This window comes from Corvus kubaryi, unplaced genomic scaffold (genome assembly GCF_017639235.1).
Source record: "Corvus kubaryi isolate FWS band 111438036 unplaced genomic scaffold, C.kubaryi_AGA036_p1.0 37353, whole genome shotgun sequence".
Classification (NCBI taxonomy): domain Eukaryota; kingdom Metazoa; phylum Chordata; class Aves; order Passeriformes; family Corvidae; genus Corvus; species Corvus kubaryi.
The window spans coordinates 5,642,616-5,664,565 of NW_024581115.1; the positions used below are offsets into that span (position 1 = coordinate 5,642,616).

The 21,950-nt window shown below is 40.4% G+C and overlaps 1 protein-coding gene across 9 annotated transcripts in view; it reads right to left on the minus strand.

Moving 5' to 3' along the window:
• B3GNTL1 (UDP-GlcNAc:betaGal beta-1,3-N-acetylglucosaminyltransferase like 1) overlaps positions 1-21,950 on the minus strand; it is a 107,198-nt gene that overhangs the window by 18,097 nt on the left and 67,151 nt on the right. For 8 of the 9 annotated variants that reach the window (XM_042032718.1, XM_042032720.1, XM_042032717.1 and 5 more), the window contains 3 exons: positions 16,612-16,707; positions 8,491-8,615; positions 542-677 (listed from right to left, as the gene is read on the minus strand). In XM_042032718.1, coding sequence (XP_041888652.1) covers positions 542-677; positions 8,491-8,615; positions 16,612-16,707 — 357 coding nt within the window. Of the gene's footprint in view, positions 1-541; positions 678-8,490; positions 8,616-16,611; positions 16,708-19,378; positions 19,463-21,950 lie in introns of those variants that run through there. The other variant, XM_042032725.1, reaches the window with a different exon arrangement.

A 21,950-nucleotide genomic window follows, 5' to 3' on the forward strand; every position in this document is an offset into this window, starting at 1 on the left:
CATTGCCAAATACAAGCATTTTCAGCTGACTGTAGATGGGACAGTCCTGTCCAGCAGCTTCTACTCACCCACTCAGCCCACACCACACCCTTTTTTTGGGCAATCGAGCTTTGCAAAGGGAGTCACAGTGACCAGGAACTTATCCAGTATCCACTTTGGAACTGGGCAAATATTATCCACATATGGATGATCCTGGACAAGGCAGTTCAGTATTATACAACCCCAACAAAGAGTAACTCTACTCACCCTGAGTACCTGGCTACTACAGCTGTGTCTCACCTATGCTTAGCTACCAGCAGGCAGCAACATGGTGCATTTCTTGCTCTCCATACCCACCATAAGCTCTAAACAAAGTATCATGGCATTTTAAAACAAGAAATATATCGCTCAGAATATTGAGAATTTCCCCAATTTATGTTAATTATCAACATCAACTTTGGGGATAAAATATTGTATGAGAATTCTGCTGCATTAGATTAGAAGAATCAAGGGGGCATATGAAGAAGAACTGGGTTTGTACAAATGTTACTTTCCAGCTCACCTTTTTCCGATTAGCTGGTGACAAGCTTCTGTAGAGCTTCTTGCCTTGCTTGCCAGCATTCCAAATGGTGAACGATGTCCAGGAGCTCAGGACTCTGTCCTCAAGAAACCTGACTCGGTGATTCCAGATGGTTTCCCTGGAGAGTTAGAAACAGCGCAGATTTTGACTTCTAAAACTTTTAGCACTATTATCTACCTGTATGCATATGTACACACTCACCTACATGTAAACCTGACCAAAGGGATTCACATAATAGGAAAAAAAAAAAATCACATCAAAACATTATACTGGAAATTTCTGAGGGAAACGTGGAAAAGAAGTTCTGTGGAAGTTCTCAGACAAAAAACCATTCAGATAGATAGGAAGCAGCAGCTACACAACTTGTATTTTCAAGAACCCTCCCAGATCACAGGAATGTGAAAAGCTGCAGCTGTGGTAATGAAATTCAACCCTTCCCACTCCTGTACTCACCTGTGGACTGCTCTAGAACCCTGCAGTGACACAAAGCTTGTCCTAAACCCAAGCTAACCTCCTCCAGTTCATCTGCCCATGTCATCATTCACCTTGGCTGATATGAAGCTGGAATCTCACAAATTTAGCTTACCCCTAGCAGCACCCAGTGCTACAGCATAAATGCATTTATTTTGTGGTATTTGGGTGTCAAAGCCCTGAATCAGCGACAGCCTCCAGCAACAATCACTGAGCTGCAGAGTCCCACACAAACCACGCTGTCACACTGACCAACCTGCACATGTCAGACCAAATAAGAGAGATTTAACTGCAAAAGTTCCAAAGGATTATTCAGCAATGACACAAATGTGACTGTCCCTTTATTTGAAGGCAACTTCCGTAAGAAACTGCATTTCTAGAAACAAAAAGCAGTGGACTTTTTCTTCTAAAAACCGGTATGCTTCATAACATTTTTAAAAACATTCTTCAGGAAAAAGAAAACCAAATTGGCAGATGTCTGTTTGCAATTACACCTGTAAGTCTTCATCTTTGGGGTAAGTTCTACAACGTAATTAAGCCAAGTGGTTGAGGAAAACAAGGGTGACACTAATACCAAATGACAGATCCCACGGCTCTGGAACCAGCAGCAAGGGGCCATCCAACAGACTTAGATACTGAAGATCTGCTGACATCTTCAACAGGTTCAAGACAGGTTCTCAGAAAGAGAAAACAATGTCAAGGAAAGCAGTTTGTTCATGGTCCATTTCTCCCAACTGGCAGATCTACTTGGACTATTACAGCTTTTTTTCATGTTTGAGTGTGTATGTTCTACCCTATAATGTAATATTTAAGTCTACGTAATTTATCATGGATTAAAGAAAACTGCCTGATGTTAAAATCACCTGGTTTATTTCCAGTGTTCATTTAGTATTCATTAACCAGGAATCCACCTCAGACTTATTAAACAGTGTCCTAGATAAAATAAACTGATTTCCTCAATTTGACAAATGAATCTTGCTAACCTACATCTCCTGACCAGGGCACCTTGAGCTGTAACATGCTTTCACAGGCAATTCTGAGGGACACCTCGTTGTGTCTCCTTATTGAAGGCATATCTTCAAATAGGGTTTTCCATTTGCTTATTTGCATCTTCCTTCACAGCCCTGAGTCATGTCCTGAAGACCACGCAGCCCTTATAGGACCGAGGCACAAGGACTCTTGCTGGGATTGCTCCTCAGCTCCAGTGACCCCACTTCAGTACAGCCAGATCCTGCTTAGCACTTCATTGCTGACCCTGGCACGATGACCTGGAAAGGACTTCATGCACAAATAAATGGACCCAAGCACAACGGCCACCCCATATAAAATTTCCCCACAGTTTCAAGGATGACGGCTCTGCACCAGCGTTTCAACTAATGGAGAAAAAAAATTCTTGGATTTGATCAAAAATCTCTTCTAATGCAACCACAAGATGCATTCCTGCTGCAGAGCTTTAACTGCTGCTGGCATCCTTTGACACTTGCCTTTTTCCATGTTCATTAGAGCACACTGTAGTCCCAGAAGGAAAGTTAAAGGAATAAAGTATGAAAGTCAAGTATTTTTCCAGGATCACTTTACTAGAAATTTTAGAGCTTCTGTGTGCTTCTAAAAAGGAAGATTATTGCTTTGCACATAAATGGAAAGGTTTTAAAAGTGATTTTCCTTTGAAATGTGACCTCAGAAGGATAACACCGTATTACATTCCAAAGGAACTTCAGAATCTGTTCTGTTGGCTTGAGTGACACCGCCAAGTTTCTTTTCCACTTGAGTTTGCAACATTAAGAAAGCTAAAGTAAAAAACCAGGCAGCCTTACAAGGCATGAAAAGAACTTCTAACTAATTTCTAGGTGCAGTGCAAACACTGCAATCTACCTCCAGGCTTAGAGAAGATGTTTCTAATTGTCATGGAGATGGATGTCCCAGCACAGCAGTACTGGTTCTTCCGCACAGTTTGTGGTTGCTGCCTGGGTCATGGGAGCCTCTGTGCCACAGGAGTGCCTATTGAGGTAAAATTCAATCAGCACAAATCTCAGTGTTGTTAATCACCCATGAAGATTTCAGACTGAAGCAGATTTACTGACTCGTCTCACCTTTGAATGTTATCCTGGAAAAAGCAAGCAGGGAAAGCATGCAAGAGAACTGCACTCCGAAATAAAAGGGTATGAAAGGTATTCAACTCCAAATTAATTGGATTGTTGTTCTACCATAAGAATATTGTCAGACAGCTTCATTTAACACCAATAAAATACTTTCTTAAATGCCTACTGTGGGATGTAAAAATGAAGCCAATACACTCAGCAGTTGTGACTTTTTGCTTGCATCACTATGAGGCATTCTTATGGCAATGCCCACAGAAAAGCTCTGAAGCTCACATCCCCATATTGTGTGTTTCCAATGAAAAAATCAAGTTGTATCAAACACTTTAAAGTCTTGAATTAACCCTGAAATACTTTTAACAGTGCAAGCTGAGATATCAGATCAATACAGAACTGAGGGGAGAATTTTGACTGAGCTTTTAGAGTGACACTCACAGACTTCATCCTTGTGAGAACTCCCTCAGCACAAACAATCCCACACGCTGAAGCAAAAGGGAGCTTACAGGTGTCAAAGGGGAGAGTTTCGGTTATTCCCTCCAGGTTTCCGGTTCACCTAATTTGCCACATTTTTTGATGTTTCCAGAACAGATAACTGGGATTCCTGCCTCGAGGGATAAGGGAATGCCATTTTCCCATCCTTTACGAGCCAGTGCAGGTGCACCAGACAGGAGCTGTAGCAACGTGCAAAGGGTAATTAAAGAAAACGCCTGAAACGATCTAGAAGTTGTACAAACCACTACTCAGAGGTGATTCTCACAGCTATTTTCAGATTATGCATTATTACATACTTACAGCCACCAGCAAAACCTAGCAGGTATTATTACTCTGCATCACCCCAAATCAAGACTGCTTTTCCTACCCATCTCAGAAAAGATTAGAGTAAGCAATTTGCAGTAGCCTTTAGTACCATTCCCAAGCCTGTATTCAGTTCACAAGATCTTCCTCAGCCAGAAGGTGGGACAAAATTCTTCTCACTGTACAAATTAGTTCCCATATCCTAACATTCTTTCTTGACCCTAAGTCTTGAAATACATTCTTTTCCCCATTTCTTTTGTTTCGTTGTCACAACTTTGTAAAAGAAATGTTAGAAGTATTTCCACTTGAAGCGTTAATTTTTGAGGCTTGCATAATTTTCCGAAGATCTCACTTGCCGTGGCCCCTCAATGCTCATCAGTTATGGAGCCTGGGAGGAAGAAGAGGACCTAAAATCCTGCAGGAGTGAAATGAGGGTATTCATGCAAAGGGTGAGAATGAGTACGCCGTGTGTTCCTCAGCCCCAAGTAGTTATTACCAGACCATCCACCCAAGCAATGCAACAATGGAGCTCTGTTAAAAATGTGTGGTGACCCACTGACTGAATACAGGAGTCAAGAAACATCTGCTCTACTCCTATTTTGAAATGAAAGATAATGTGACAATAAAAGCAATATGATTTAATGTCTGAGCTCAGTCAAACCTCGCCATATTGCCGCACTGCCTTTCCCCTCCGTCCCCCAGTGAGGCCACATAAGTGAATCCACAGAGCAAAGACAGATGTACAAGTACTTGAGAAATGCAGAAATACAAGCCCAATATCCTGAACAGTACTGGAATTTTAGGCATCGACTGCCATCCACAGAAACACTATAGATCCATAAATCTGACCTCTCCTCTCTGTGCTGGCCCTGCACAGTGCTCAGGTAACGCCAAGCGGGAAGAGGAGCTGCCCAAGTGAACGGCCTCTTCCAGGGCCTTTTTATTGATGGCAGCACAAGAGAGTTCTGTGTGATAGGGCAACCTCACCTGATCGATAAAGCAGAGATGGAGGAACAGAGAACTTCATAATGGCAGTGAGAGCTGAAAAAACAGATCCCCTACAGCTAGTGCTGCATGCAGAATTCAAGGCCCTTACCATCCACAGGAAATTCAGAAATAAATCCTGTTTGAACCTTGGCCATACTGGTGAATAAACTGATTTCTTTTGCCGTTGTTGTTCTGTTGAACTTCATGTGAACTTATTAAATGCTGGACTATACTGAGTTATTACATTTACACTGTTAATAGGTTCTATTAATGTCCGAGTTCATCTTCAGGTCACGGGTCATTAGCTGAGGCATGGTTTGCATTGTGGCCTATTTTTCATGAAAGGCTTATTAAGAGAGACAGAGACTATCAATGTTAATGGCATTTACTTTTCAAGAATCTAATGAGGTCATTAGTTTCCATGTTTAATTGAAGTGCCAAATGCAAGCGTAGAAGATAAAAATGCAGTTGACCTCATCTTTATTTCAGCTCTACAGGAATATGTTACGCTATTCCTCTCCCCTGCCTATTTTTGGCCGTGTATGTTCTTGCAGGAAATGAAGGAGGCATTCCTGTGCTCACCACAGATACGAGACCCAGCCTCAGAGCACCTCTGCAACAGCCAAATGTGTGTTTCACACTAAGCGCCTGTTCCTCTTCGCTCAGATGACACTGGAAGCTTCCAGTGCCTGAAACCAGATGGTTTCAATAGATTATGGAATTCTGGTTATTCCTGCAGACCAATATCATACTTGTTCTGAGCACAGGGGATCCGAAATTACTGAAGCCTTGAAGGTGCACTTCACTTTTTCTGTGTAAATGGGAATTGCCTGAATCTTGGACAGGAGGTACAAACCTTATTTTCCAAGTATATTAAATTTGTCTTGACTAAAAACTTGTAAACTGCTCCAAGGATTAGCTGCATGCCCCAACCACCTGTCTTCATGAGCAGCACTACCTAAAGACAAGTGCAATGTTTTACTGCTCACCTCACTCCCAGCTCACTTTCATCTCACAGTGAGGTACTGTTGTATACACAGTTCCTTTCTCTCCCCCTGGGCAAGAGAAAATCTATGAACTTTAAAATGTTTTTATTATACATCAGGCTTTGTTACTCCAGTACTTCTCACTCTAAAGCCAGCTCTGATATGGTCTCACATCAACATAACGTGGCTGTGCAGCACTGAGTACACACAGCCCTAGGATATGACACCAAACAAAGTGATTTAGATCCAAGAGATATGCTAGGTAGGATTTCGTGTGTGAATTCCTAGCTGAAGAGAACTTTCTCAAAATCCAGCAGGTATCCACAGACTTTGGATGAAATGACAATGAGAACATGCATATTTCTGCATGCACCTAATGAAATCTAAATATAGGCACTGAACTTCATGCAGATTCTGTCACGCACCCAAAACATTTAATAATGCAGACTGATGCCTCCAGCGTAAGGGAGAATGCACATAAGATTTAGTTTCCTGCTTCACAGATATTCTCAACTCTAGATATTTGTTCCAGAAGGATACTAATCATAGGAAATGACCTAAAGCACATGAATGTTTACAATTATACATACTAACTGGAAAAAAAAAGAACCAAATGTCACTTCCCAAGCAGTTTTACATATATTTTACAAAGTCTGAAAATGCAGTGAGGCTTCTTTCCCCCTGAATGGTTCTGAAGGACACCACATAAACTGAAACCATCACAGGCTATGAGAGACTGTTGGCTTTGCTGAAAAGAATGAATGATGTACCTGTGTATAAAAATGTCCTGCTATGGTTTTTAAGACTGAAACTAGGCATAAAGTGTTTAAAAAAAATAACCAACTTTCCTACAAACACCATTTTGATCTCAGACAAGATATTAATTTGGCTGATGAGTTATTACTTCCAAATCCAGGTCTAGGCTAACTCAAAATTAGAAAATGACACAGGCCAATGGCAAAAAGCAAAACACGACAGAGAACTGCTCAATAAAACACACCATAAAGCAAAAGCCTTCTAGAAAAGCCAGAAGATGCATTAAATAAGGTGGAATGACCAAGAAGCAAATTAGGCAAGACCCAATTTAACTTATAAACTTAAACCTTTGTGAGTCCATTAATCTCTTTTTGCTCAACGCGCACCTCGGTCTCCAGACACAAACACTGGGCAACCCTTCACGACCTGGGCAACAAACAAGGGAATGAGGCAGGACAAAGAGCTGTTGCACAACCTCGTGTTTGGAAAGTCACACCAAATATCATCCCCAGCAGCACCAGCAGGAAGCCAAGAGGAAGAGCAGCTCGCCTGATTTCTTAGAATGAGACAAGAAAGGCGCCAATTTGGACATCCACCCTGCACATCTGAAACAGCTCACAGCATTTCCACATTCCCCCAGGATGCTGTAATTCAGGGTGCTTGTGCCACACAACCTTGGAGATCTGAATAAGCAACAGCTTGCAGTAAATTCAAAACAAATTAATTTCCAAGAATTAGATGCTTTCCCACAGATCGGAGCAAAAGGCTTCCAAGAGTTCTTAGCATCCCATAATGCGTGGCTGAAAAGTTGGTCACTAACTGCCAAAAGGATCACACAGTAAAAGAGGGGGGAAAAAAAAAAATCCTTACATTTAAACATGAATAAAAAGGAAAATAATATATTTCGTGCTTGTTTACAAAATCAAAATCAGATGTACTATTTGCTTGAATGACCTTTTCATAGCTAAATGATTTTGTATAGATACGCACATACATATGTATTTATAAAGATTTGTAGTGACATTAACCATAGGTGTACTATTTATGGGATTTATTTATTTTACACTATATACACTATATATGTTATATATGCAATAATACAGGGATGGACAACTAAAATGTACACAGGGATATTCAGATTTACTGGTCAGTTCTACAAAGCCATAAAAACAGGACTGTCTGAAAAATGTACTTACATCATTAATGAGTAAGAAAACAGTTTATTTCATTACCACTGTGATTCTGGCATGGGATTCCTAAAGGACAGTAAAACCCATATAATTTTTTTTTCATGTCAATGCCTAAAAGAAAGGAACAACTTTGGCTCAGCTTGCAGCATGTAGAGGAATCAGCAATTCAACACCTCCTTTAGGGGCTGAGCAGCCCTGGAAAGGCAGCAGGCAACAAAGGCACCTTACAAGGAAGCACCTGAGATAATTACTCCTAAACATCCTCAGGGATTTTTCAAACCTCATTATCTGATTTAGATGGTTTAGACCCTTTAAAATAAGAAAATAATATATGTAAAGGGAGCACATTATCAGATTAAAGGTTTGGTTTTGGTCTGGTTGGTTTTTTTTTTCAAAAGACCATTTTTGTTGGTATTACAAGTTTCTGTTTACTTTTTAAATATTGAGGCAGTTGGTTTTGAAATTAAGCCTTAACATTTTAAAAATATTTTTTACATTATGGTTCATATGGCAAAAACCATGAGAATGAAACCCTTGCACGTTACATATTAGAAGTCCTAATTAAATACCCCAATACAATTTCACCCTCTTTGCTGCCTATGCTCCAAGATAAACCCAACTTTTAAATTCTCCTAGAAACCACAGCTTACTCTAGGACGGAGTGAGTCGCAGCCTGGGGATGGTACCGGTAGAGCAGGAGGCAGCGGTTCACACGAAACACTTCACCACCCTTCTGGAGGTGTTCATAAAAAAACAACAAATCTTCTGGGACACCCTGGAAGAGAAAACAAGTTATTCCATCAGTATTCAGTTACGTCTGAAGTGGTTTTATTTTTCTGCCAAATTAATATGGTTTAATAGAATTGTTATTCACAAATGCAACTTTTCTGTTGCCCAAGGAGGTTGCGGATTCCTCATCCCTGGAAAGGTCCAAGGCCAGGTTGGATGGGGCTTGGATAAACCTGGTTTAATAGAAGGTGTCCTGAAGGTGAAACAGGAAGATCTTTAAGTTCCCTTCCAACCCAAGCCCATCTCTGACTCTATAATATTATTTGTGTATGTCCCAATGAACTTATCTAATGGGTCATGAAATAAATGCAGCTAATGCTACTGAATGACCAGTGCTACTTAAAAATGAAGTGCAGCTGACTGCAAGGACAGAGATAGAAAAATCAACATCATCTCATTTTGACAGGGATCTCAAGCTTGGTGCAGGTGAATCCAAAAGGAAAAGAAACCCAGCTGCTAAACAGCCTGTGCAGCCTAAAGTTCCATGTAACCAAACAGCTCATACTGAAAAGGATCAGGGACTTCAGAAGGGGTTTGTTTCTGCTTTACTGGAATTCTCCTTCTTTCTCTGCTTGTCATATAAATACTGGTCTCTGCTTAGGAAAGGTGACTCGGGCCCCATAACAACAGACCTTAATAAAAACTGCAATAAAGGCAACCTCAGAATGAGGCAACATCTGAAAACAGAATTTTATTGTCTTGAAACTTCCTTCCATGGTACATTCATCCTAATGGGATTGCATCCAGTGCTGCTGAAAACACTACAGGATAAAACCTCCCTCAACTGTGGATCTAGCAGGATCTAGGAAAAATTAGAGATTTCACAATCACTTCAACATTTTCCACTTAAAAATCAGAGAATCTTCACGCAAGAGATGCAGTGGCAGAAGAGCAATCACATGGCTCATAGCACCCAATTCTGTTTTGAGGCACATGAAAGCACAAACCCACATTTCAAGCCCTATACAGAAGGTAAAAAAGTAGCATTTATTTGTATTTTGCAAAGCTACAACTTCTTGAAATACTAGAACATCTCATTTTTTCATGTTTAAATACAGATATTTCTTCCCCCCAATACAGTGTTTTAAAGGTCACATGGTTTTACCAGACTAAAAAGCTCCCTTTTATAAAACCAGGTGGGTCAAAGAAAATATTGAAGTGTAGCAACAATAAAAAGCTGAAAGATAACATGACAAAATTGAGAAGGAAAAGAAGGTGAAGAGATTGAAATACATTTCTTTCTGTAGACAATATCACATACACGAATAACCAGGGCATAAACCTCAGCCTCAATTTTAACACAGAAAAATAATAGGAGTACAAGTTAAAAAAATGATATTGAATTTTTTCCCTATTACTACAGCTTCTGAGTTTCTTCCATAATTAAGAAAATGAGATTCTCTAATTAAAGTGCTGGACTGGCCCTCTAGTTACGAGAGCAATACGGTTCAGTGACTGTTTCTCATACCCACCAGGCTGAGTAGCCAGAGGGGTGTGGAAGAGAAACGAGAAAAAAAAAAAAAATCTTTGAACCCTGGAAAACAATTCCAAAACACTCAGCTGAACATATGGATCTTGGGAGAAATCAGAGTCCACTCAGGCTCTGGAGCCTGCAGTTGCAGCCCTGGCTCTGTGATTCATGTGTGACACCGAATTGGGCCAATGCTCCCACACTCTGCAGGGAATGGACTCTGCTCCAGCTGCTCTCTCAGGGCAGCTCATCTGGAGCTATTGGCTGCCTTTGTAGACATTGGTGTGAATTCTGGTTTAAGAGCTGCAATGCAGAAGAAAACTTTTAGACAACCTCATACAATTTATGCTTTATGTGAAGCTACTTTAAAAGCCATAAAAGAAATCTAGGAGAAGCTGGAGCAGCAGCCAGCAACCACAGTCACCACGAACACAAGAAAAACACAAAATCAATTTCTTTCCATCTATCTTGTAGCCCTTTCTATATTTTTTTCTCATTCTAGGCTTAAAGGGAAATACTGAGCCAGCAGCAAAGTTTAAACCTTTTTCTCTTTTCCGGTCACATACCGGACTGTGTCTCAGGGCACAAGTGCAGCACGTATCAGCTTGCTGCAGGAGTCAGATTTTAATTCAGATCTATGATTACATCACAGACATCTCAGCAATTCCTTTTCTTTTGGATAAGCATTTACGTTATTCAAGACAACCATTAATATGTATATTTAAGAAGAGTTACTGCAGAAGGAAATGGATCTTTCAAAACACTGTTTGGTTCCAAGTGCTCTTTTGCTTTCCTGTAACTGGCAGAAATACTCTGGAAGAAAGTGCACTCAGCCCTAGGAAGGAGCAGGTGCCTTGTACTGCTCAGCAGTGGCCTCTCACATTACAAAGGAGCAGCACTGCCATGCATTTTTCAGAGGAGGAAAGATGTTGACTGCGTTATGGATCCTGCAGGGATGGGACTTCCTACGGCTCTTGAGCGTGTAAGTTTGCTGCAATACAAGAGTTCCTTCCCAGTTGAGATCTATTATTGGATCCAGATGGCATTTGAAACACCAGGAATCTTCGTGAAACAACACAACTTTGAAAGAAAAAGCTGTTTAACCACTAAAGGGATATTTTAATGTATTTGTTTGAAAATTAATATCCATAGCTAAAAGTATCAGTTACCCCGCATTTCAGCAATAGGCTACCACATCAATAGCTTTCAGCAATAATAAATACAATTAAATTGCACAGTTTACATGTTACTGGACTACATGCAGAATTTTCCACATCACAGGCAAAACCCAACACCACATCCTCTGCTGCACTAAGGGATAAACTGATTACAGCTCCCAGAATAAAGCACAGCCTGCCCCTCCTCTGCTCTAAGCAGCCAAATGCAAAACCATCGTTCAGTTCAGCACATTCCTACTGAACAGGGGAAGGGTTTCTGTTGACCCAGTATTTGGGGCAGGTACTGCTTGCTGTGCTGAGGGTTGTACTGATGAGAGGACTGGTTTTTTATACACCATGGGGTGTCAAGCAGAATCCTAACTTGAGTTAAAGTAACTCCTTCTTCAGGGGCCAAACACAAAAATCTATGATCCTTGTCTTGCCATCCTCTCATCGCTCGCTGTTCTTACTCCTGGCAGCAAACTGTGCTCCAACTGCAGCAACCTCAACATTTTTCAAGGGGGTTCAAGCATCTCACAACAAGCAATTCTGGCTACAGTTCTTGCACCTCCACCATCAGCAAAGATGAGGAGCATCAGTAGGGACGACCAGCAATTTTTGGAGGAGTTTGAATGCAAGTGATGCCCTGTGTGATGCTGTAACCATTAACACCTGGTGAGATCATGCTGTAGCCCTGGGATGACCAACAGGAACTTCTGCAGCACCTCAGGCTGACAGCAGTCCTTCCCTTTGGTCACTTGGACAGAAACCACCATGGGGCTGTAAGAGGCACAAACACAATATAAAATCTGCCTTTTACTGCTAAATCAAATAGACAAGAGTGATTCTGCCACAGAACCAATCTGTCCCAACTTCCTCAGCCATCTCTATTCAGCCTTGTCTCAGTCACCTTTGACTCCCTGCCCTTTCCCAGCTCCCAGGCACTCTGGCAGATCCTTGTGAGCACAACCAGTGGAGATTTAGCCTGTGCAGAGAAATCTGACTGGTGAAAATGGGAGATCTAACATTGTTTCATGTATACATGCAGTTATAAAAAACAGTGATGATGAACAAGAGGAGAAGTACATCAATCCACACGGGAGAAAAGCCTTGAGATTTGGAAAAGCTTGGTCCTTCCTTTGATCAGGAGAATCAAGCAAAACAGGGCTATGACTTAGTACACATTTTGTAAACCAGTCAGCACCATCGGGGTAACTGTTGGACAGAAAAAACCAAATTGCTTTAATTCATCAGAGGAGCCTAAAATTGGTGCATGGAAAGAATTAAATAGCTATTAACAGTTTTTCTACAGGATTATCCAAGATATTAAGTCTCTCTTTCTGCAGATCTGTCACTTCATTTCTTGGCTCTCATCCAAATCATGCCTTTCCATCATTTTGCCTTGATTACAGGACGTGGAGCCCATCAGCATTTATTTCATTGTTTGGGAAATAACAGGTTAAAGGAAACTCCAAAAGGTTGTTTTCACCCCAATGTCTTGGCACAGAGAAATGCACTTAAACAAATATGATGGGGAAGTCAAATGGAAGGGAGGTGGTAAATTCTAAATGATATTTAATAACACACCAGCAGAAGATATAATTAGAAGTGTGTTATGGGGTGAATTTTCAAATAGCTTATAAACTGTAATTAACCAGTGGCTCCACCACTTTTTTTCTCCTTTTTAGATCTAATATTGATCTCTGTTCAGCCTTAACTATATCAAGCCAAAAACAAACAAAAAACCCCCAGTAGTGTCTGTGTTGTATCCTGATTTTCTCCAAAGCATCTTGATAAGCTGTTTGACAGTCTGACAATATTTTAATTCATGTGCCAAAAAACCCAATTCCTACTTAGCCTTTTACCTCTCAGGCATCATTACAACCCCTTGCCTTTCTGAAGGGAATGACATTTGTGTGCTCTGGCAGAGAAAGTGGAAAATTGCATCAGTGAGTGCCTAACAGCTACAGAGTTACCTCAGAGCTTTACAGCACGGGCTACAGTCTCCTGTGCTCAAAAGGATATTTTGACACCTCCTCAGTTCGGGTTTTTTGTGACCTTTTATCACAAAAATAGAATGAAACTGAGCTGCAGACACTTTGTTTGGAGGCACAGTTTGTATTCAGAAATGCCAGTGGTTTACACTGCGCTATTCCATCTGGGACTCATTAAGAATCATTTCCCCCTGTTTACACGTCGAGATTAGCTCCGAACTTAAAGGCTGTCACTCCATTTTCAGTTTTCATACACTTAAAAAGGAAGGATAAACACAGGGGTGACAGGAAATTCGGAGCCAAGTTGTGATAAAATTCTAGAGAAAGAGACAAGTTTGGCATGTAACAGTTGTGATGGGGAGAGTAATTCTGCCTGGAGAGAGCCAAGACTCTGCAATTTTCCACACTTGCATGGAGTGGAGCCTGCAGGTTAGCAATGCTCATTTATACAGCTCTCCTTGCACTCAGCATTTCTGTCACACACATGAAGCAATAACTTTTCTTCACTAATATCAGACACCTCTACCCCTGCACATGACTGGGGAGTTCCCCACTCTTAACAGCTTCAAAATCTGCTTTTCTCATCATACCAGAACACAGACATTTTTTTCCTCAGCACAATTTTTTGTGATGCTTTTGGACACGGTTATTACTTTTTAACAATGGTGCTACTTATTAGGAGACACCAAAAACTCCAGCAGCAAACCCACTGATGGCAATGTCACACACTAAGTGTCAAGTGAGAATTCTGAAGGGTTTAGTGAAGTGCTGCTACATCTTTCTGTAAGGAAGTACTGCTCTCTTTATCCAAAATTTCTGGATAACAGGAAGATTATTTTCTTTTAGTTTCCTAAAAAAGGTGAGTCAGAAACATGGTTCATGTGCCTCTTCTTCTAGCAGGGGGTACTATTTGAAATGTTACTTTCTAGGCTTGTGACCACTTCCATTGTATTATCTTAGTCTCAGAACACCACCAAAGCTTGCTAAAGCCTTTTCAGTACTCCTGCTTTAATTATCATTTATCACAGACTGCATAAATAACACCTCTACCATTTTAGTTAATTAATACATAAAACAGGCTCTTAGAGACCATTTATGAAGATACTATTTAGGATTTTGTTTGGACCTAAAAGGAATATGCAGATCTTGATCAGAAAGAACTTCATTAAAAAAAAAAAAAAAAAAAATCTGAAAAAAATCTGTTTCACATAAAGCCTGGATGGCTGGAGAGAGACAAACATATCTACCTGGAATAAAAAAAGGATTACACCATAACATATCAATTTGTATTTTATCACTCCACCCATACTGTTACCATAAACATCAAATCACAATTTCTTCCATGGAAGAATTACCCTCCACTTTTCCTAAGCACTAAAATATGAAGAACAGGTGTTGGGATTTAATTTCAAATGAGAAATGCAGCTCTTTGGCAAGAAACAGTTTAGCAAATGGAGAAGGCCAAAACATGGAGATTTGTTGGCCTGTTCCTGTGTTTACTTCCAGCAATATGACACTTGCAAGTCTCATTAATAAACACTAACTCAAAAATGGAGATGGAAGTGATCAGATTAACACAGATCCTGGGTCAGGTCATAACAGGGATGAGACCCTTAAGAGTATTCTCAGCTCTGCTGATACACAGAGAAAATCTTTCTTTGCCTCAAAGGAATTCTTTTCAAATGAAAATGAACAAGTTAAAGCAATGCTAAATACTTTGCGACACTAAATGCTGCAAGATTTAAGACTTGATTTTGTGTCCTTTAAACCCACAGAGGACAAAGGTTCGACTTCATTGCTTGTGTCCATTGCTTTGTTCAGATCTGTCCTTGTTTGTAGGGTATTTTTCTGTATCAGCCAGAGGCTGAGCTTGGACATGTTGGACACTTTACAACAGGGACAAACAATATGTTCAACTTATCACTGGTAATTCTTAAAACTAGAAGGACATATCATGCATTGTGGCTAAAAAATCATCAGGATTAAGGTTGTCAGTGTATTACAGCTGAATAACCAGTGGCATAGTTCCTACACAATTATACAGAGAGATCAAAACAGAAAAAAACCCAACTCATAAAAACAAAACAAAGAGATAAAAAAAAACCCAAAATGAAAAGCAAAAAAGCACAGAACAATAGTCTATTTAACTTAACCTCTTGAACTTTATTGTTAGGCTTGCTGTTCCATTGTTGATGCTGCTTTAATTTGCTTGCTTTCTTTTTGGAGCTTACTAACAACACTCAAGAAGTTGAGTCAAACATCCTTCAGAGAGTGAAAATACAATGATAAGAAATAATAATAAAAAAGAAATAAATAGCATTTGTAGCAAATGTAGATTGTATTGGGAGCCAGGCACCATTCCCAGCTCTTCCACTCACCCACCATGTAATTAAGGGTAAATCCTTTCACTGCTCTAAACAATTCAGTTCTCTGCCTGCTGTCTCCTTATAATTTTTTGGCAGCCCAAAGAATAATATTTGTAAATCCTCATACATACACACACATGTGTATGTCTGTGTGTATATATATACACTGCATGGCACGGAAAGGCTTCATTTAGAAGCTATAAAAATAATAAACATCATCATCATCATGTGTTGTAGTTTAAATAATAAAATAGGAAATAGCCTTAGAAGATTTTTTTAGAGTGCTAATAAATGAAAGCTTTCAAAAAAAAATTCATAACCACCCACTTTAGCCCTAAAATCTCACCAAAACCACTGGAAGCAAAACCCCTCAGAACCAAACCACACAAAATGGATCCAAATGTGTCTAAGTTAGATCTATTTGTCAACATATTTCAACTACCACAATAAATACTACTAACACACATGCATGGATTTTATTCCATAAACATGCTGATGAGCTTACAGCAATCAAATTGAACTCATACAGGAAATTCATAGAGACAAAGAACACCTAACTGTCAGGGAAGGAACACTTCTGAGATCACAGGTATTTAATCTGTAACCTCTCAGTCCTGATCCTTGAGGAGAAGCTACTTAAAATCTTCCAGAGACAAAAACTAAGATTGACAAGAGAACACGAGACAAGAGGATAAATGAGTTTTAGTGGTAGTTACGGCTCTTCTTTCTTCATCTCAGGGATATAAATCTCCCCCCTTAGTGAATATACTTTTATCTTTCTGCCATCCTGCACCTTACTTCCCTCCCAATCTCTTTCAGCAACCTACTTCACCTTGCAGGGATAGTTCATAACAAAACTATGGGCTCACTTGTTTTTAGTTTTCTGATCTGCTGCATCTATTTCAGGGACCCCTTCCCCTAGTGTTCCTTAATAACAGGTGCAGGGCTAAACAAAGGGATGCTTCCTGGACTACACATCATCTGCACCACTCACCTTTCCACCCTCATCAAATCTTCCCACGTGAAAAAACCATTCTCGAGAACAGAACCAGGTTGGCATGATCACAGTAGGCCCATGGGAGGTAAACACCTAGGAAAGAGGTAAAAAAAGCCAGTCAGCTAACAGAATATCCAACCCAGCAGCTGGTGAGGAACAAAGCAGACCTTACACGTTCACCTGAAATTATGCCTATGCACAACCTTCAGCAATTTCAAGCACTGAGGAAAGCAAGGGCACTGAGAAAATGTGGCATGTGCTCAGTGTTGAAAGCACACTGTGCCAGAAACTCCCAGGTGCCACAGCCCAAAAGGTGAGTCTGGTTCCTGCTTCATATTCCATCACCTTCTCTTCTATCCCAAGCTGCAACACGTGCAGAGTTCTTAAAACACTTCTCCAGATTTAGAGTATCATACTGGAGTTGGCACTTTATCAATAATGGTGATGTTGATATTGGAGTGAATGAATCGAGAAGAATCGTGGGAAATTCTTAAACTGAACCCTACAATTGTTGAGCACTGATTTTTTTTCCATTTTATATTCCTTATACATATATTAAGCAGGAACTTTCACTGATCTTTTATTTCTGCCAAAGACACTTAAACCCTAATCAAGCTTGGACAAGTAAAATGCAGTTTGTTTTAAACATTACCTGAGTACTATGGATTTGCTACCCAGGGGTACCTGTGATTAAAGGTTGTTGGAAAGGAAGAGCTTTAAGGAGAGAAAAGGGAGTAACTATTAATTTCATCCTCTTCACCTGTGACAGCCAAGAACCATACAAATGGGTCTTTGAAGCTTTAAACAAACTTCTTGTAAATACAACAGTGAAATAAGCCAGAATGTGAATTACAGAAGGTAAACTGGTTCTTTCTTTTAGCACAAGATGAAGTATCCAGGCAAAGAAGAGACCAAACTTGTCAAACACAGCGTGCAAAGTGAAGGCAGAAGCTTGTGCCTGCTTCCAACAGTGACACAAAAACTATGGAGCACACCCCGGGTTCTGAAGGCAGAAGAAACCAACCTCACAATTACTGTCAGTCAAACACCAGTGACAATGTCGATCCTGCAAGCTGACAATTTCATAGCATGCTACAGTGGTAATATTAATATTCCTGCATAGCTGAAGTTCTTAAACTAAGAGCATGGGTGTACATTTGTCACATGCATCTCAGCACCTACGTTTTAAAGGTGCTCCTCTTGATGTCAGCCTGAGGGAGCTCCACAAACTCTTCTTATGTCTGGCAGCTTCCATTTCCACATATAAATATGGATTTAAACCCACATACAGACACTTAAATCAATTGTCCAAATGAATCAGATTAGAAATCTAATCAAAATTCAACAGATGAGCTACACCCACTTTTCTTATGGGCATCTGCCCAAACACAGGCATCCACTTCAGGGTGAAGCACGTGGCATGCTGACTCCAGGAACACAGTGACAGAACCTCACTGTCCCTAAAGGGATCCTAGGGTGACTCATTTTCATACAGACACTTCGATTCCAGGCAGTCATATTTAGTCAGAACAATCCTATCACCTAATGGCTATGGCTTAACACATCAGCAGGTTGCCCAGAGCTGAAATACTCTAGTTCAGAGGTGCTAAATGTAAAAAACTCCCCCCAAGAGTCAGTGGGAGCTGAAAGAGTCAAAACAATCCCAGAAAACCAGAGCAGACGTGATTACTCAGTACATGGTTATTAGCTCCACGTTAATTACAGGGGCAATTGAGTATGGCCTGAACCAAACAATGACCAAACAGTAATCCCAAAAGAAAACAGCAGTAGGGAGAAAAGCCAGGCCAGAGGGCATTGCATTGAATCTCATTTCTGAATGAAACAAGAACTTCAAAAGCAAGTCTTGAGCCCGTTGGCACTTGTGAAATGTGTTTGGAGAGGCCAGAATGCCATTTCCTCAGTGCTGTCAGGTCCATCAGAGAACAGAAATGCGCTTCACCTTAGAGATGGAGCTCAATGCAAGCAGCCGTGCCCACGTGCAAAAAGCATCCCTCCCAAACATCCCAGATAATGGGTGCTCCACTGACACAGATACTTCAGGGAAACCAGACAGAACAGAGATTTGAAAAACTTGAGAAAACCCATCCAAAAGCCACTTATGTTAACCCAGATGATGATGATTTCATAGCAGACCATCACACACTGCATACACCGATGTCTGTCCTAAATCCAGCAGTGTTGTATGGCTCCCTGCCCATCTCAGCAGAGATACCAGAGGAGAATCACACAGGCAAAACAGGGACTGATGATGCCACACATGATTTTAGGATCTTATCCTTAAACCTACACAGCACAGCAGCTGAGAGTCAGTGAATTGGCAAATAAATTTTTTCTACAGGAATACTTACAGTGCAACATCAAAACTATATTTAGGAAATTTATTTGTGCTGCTGTCACAAATTCACACTACCTTGTCCCTTGCTATGTAACAATAACTTCTGTGAAGCTGAAGTTCTCTTTTTTTGTTGTTGTTGATGTTGTTAGCTTAGTCTTCAGCTGAATCTCCTGATCCAACAAACCACAAACCAGCAGTGCTACCACAAAGGAGGATGTAGGAGAACAGGGCACCAAGCAGAGAGAACAAGAACCTTCTTTTCAGCAGCAGCAGAGATAATCCAGAAATAATCTTCAACCTGATAAAACTGCTAGAAGTCTACATTTACACCGCATCTACATTAGCTGAAGAGCTCTCCCACTCATCCTGCCTTTGGCTACACACCCCAGTCACAGCACTGGCACTCACCTGACCCCAGGATGGATCAGAGCACTACATCACTAAAAAGCCATTATTTCCCTTGTTTTTAGTTTTCTACAGCTTTAGTTCTCTGAATCAGTTCACTGTGGGGTCAGAGCAGCAATACCACTGACACACTGGAGAGGGAAGGAACAAGCTTTGGAGAGGAAAACAAGCCCTCCCTTTTTGGTCACTGCCCACAGTTAATCAGTCCAGCTGTAACATAAAACTGCATCCTCTGAATACCCACTCTGATGGGAGGAGAACTGGCCAGGAAAAACACTACCTCCTAACAACTGCTCTGAAACACTGCAGCATCTGCCAAACTTCTGAAAACCACCTTCCAGAGCTATTGAAATTTTATCTTCAAGAGAAAAAGAAAATAATCTCAACCTTCTTCACTTTGGAAATTCTATATTTCACCTTGGTTTAGTCTGATGGGAAAGTTTCCTCTGTATTTCTTTTTTGCCTATTCTTGTCAAAAACTCTTGCCAAGGTGTTAAAAAATGGTCAAATTGCCTTATTCTGTGATAAAAACTGCAACTTCTCACTTTGTGAGACTGACACTCTAGATTTTATCCATAAATCTTTTAGATTGCATGGACTGGAACGAGAGAAACAAAGAGGACACGCTAGTCTTAACTTGAAAATCAATCAGAAGCAGAATGTGAATGATGGTGCCATGAACTGCTATGTTTAGTTTTCTTGGAAATATTCTCCAACTGTGCTTAACAAATGTCTTGTGTCACCTTGGAACATCAGTGGGTTTTCAGACCTCCTTGAGGAATTAATTCAGTATATTGGAGAGCAGGTTGGACCTGTGAACGTTTCCCACACAGCTGGATTGAAAGATTAATGCTTATTAATAATACTTGTTATTAATTACAGTACACTGTATGCTGTAAAAATGATCTAAATATATGAATATGGTTGCATGAAACCAACTTGTTAAAAACCTGTTACAGAGGTGTAGCTGAGGTATAAATCTGTTCAGCTTCAGAATTCCTGAAGAACAGTGTTGTCATAACCTAACTGGAATCCATCTTCAGATGACGGGCACAAACTCCTATTTCAGCATCTTATTTACTAAACTATTTAGAACTTTTATCACTCTCTGGGTTTATTCCAAGGATCAAGTCACAAGTAATTGAAACTGGTTTGTTCTTGTTCACTGTTTGGCTATCGAATTACAGCCAACTGTTACACAGATTCTCTGAAAATAAATCCAAAGAACACAAAGAGTTGATAAAGTGACTTTCATTGTTGCATTTCAGAGCTGTCAACAGCACATGGAACTCTGGTTCCCACTGATGCTCACTGCTGATCATGTCAGCATTCGGTGCAAAATTTCAGTTCCAATACAGGGAAAGGCTTTTTGTGTGTTTACAGTAACATCTCAAGGAAAGTTCTACTTGCTGAAGCAGCAAATCAAAGTCTAACAGCAGCGTGACAAAAGCAGACATGCAGATGGTGAAACAACCTCATCACATCAGATATCATCATGCCACGCAGGACACAGAGGGGAAATTGGGCAGTTCACAAGAGCAACAGATTTAATCACGGGCCCAGACTGCTTTCCAAAGCAATGAGCTAATTCCCCAAAATCCACTACATGTTTAATTCTACTTATGCTACAGCATTTTTCAAAATTATATCCACACAAATCAAGGATTAGAACCAATCTCCTCTGTTGAGATAAATGAAGCTTCCTAATATCCAGGGACAGACATCGACATGCTAGAGGGTGGAAAAGAAAACAAATCCCATGGTGGAGGGCCACAGTGATTTTGTGAGCTGGAGGCAGACTAAAGGACATCCTTTAAACAACAACTTTGAATCCTTTAAAACATCCTTTAAACAATCCTGACCTTGAAACAATGCTGAGTTAAGATACCTGTGCATTAATTCAGCAGCGAATTATTAATTAATTTTAACCAGGACCTTGTTACTGAAGTGTACCAGGTTTTCATCCAGAATCAGGTGTGTGTGTGTGTTAGTGTGAGGGAGAGGTACAGAACATAGGGAAGAGAAAACAAGACTCTTCCTACTTCAAAAAAGTATTGGGCAAATAAGATTTTTCAAAAGAAAATAACTACAACAAGCTTTGTTAAGCTTTTAGGGACCTAAACAGCCAGCGTGGTATGGATTCCATGCAGATAGTTTATATTGTACTGAACTGCTGCACCCCTTCCTAGGCCTGCACAAATAACTGCCTGTGTCACCTCATCACTGCAAGCTTCGAGAGCAGCTGAAAATCCTTCTTGAAGGAAGCTGGAATCTGGCACAGCAAAAAGTAGATTACAGAAATAAACCATACCTTGCCTCTCTGTGCAGAAAAGCTGGTATATCCACAGCAATTCTGGGGCAGCCTGACTGAAAATCAGTGGTATTTAACCTTCACAATCCCAAACTCTACAAGGAACAAAACTAATGAAAAAGAGTACAAGAGTCTGAGAACTGCTAATGCCAGTGAAAGCAGAGAGCATTCAGCACCTCTGAGAAGGTATTCCTGCTCCTGGAAAATTTATGACCTACAGCTCCCTGTGATTTCCTCTGGATTTGAAGCCTGAATGAAGGCTGG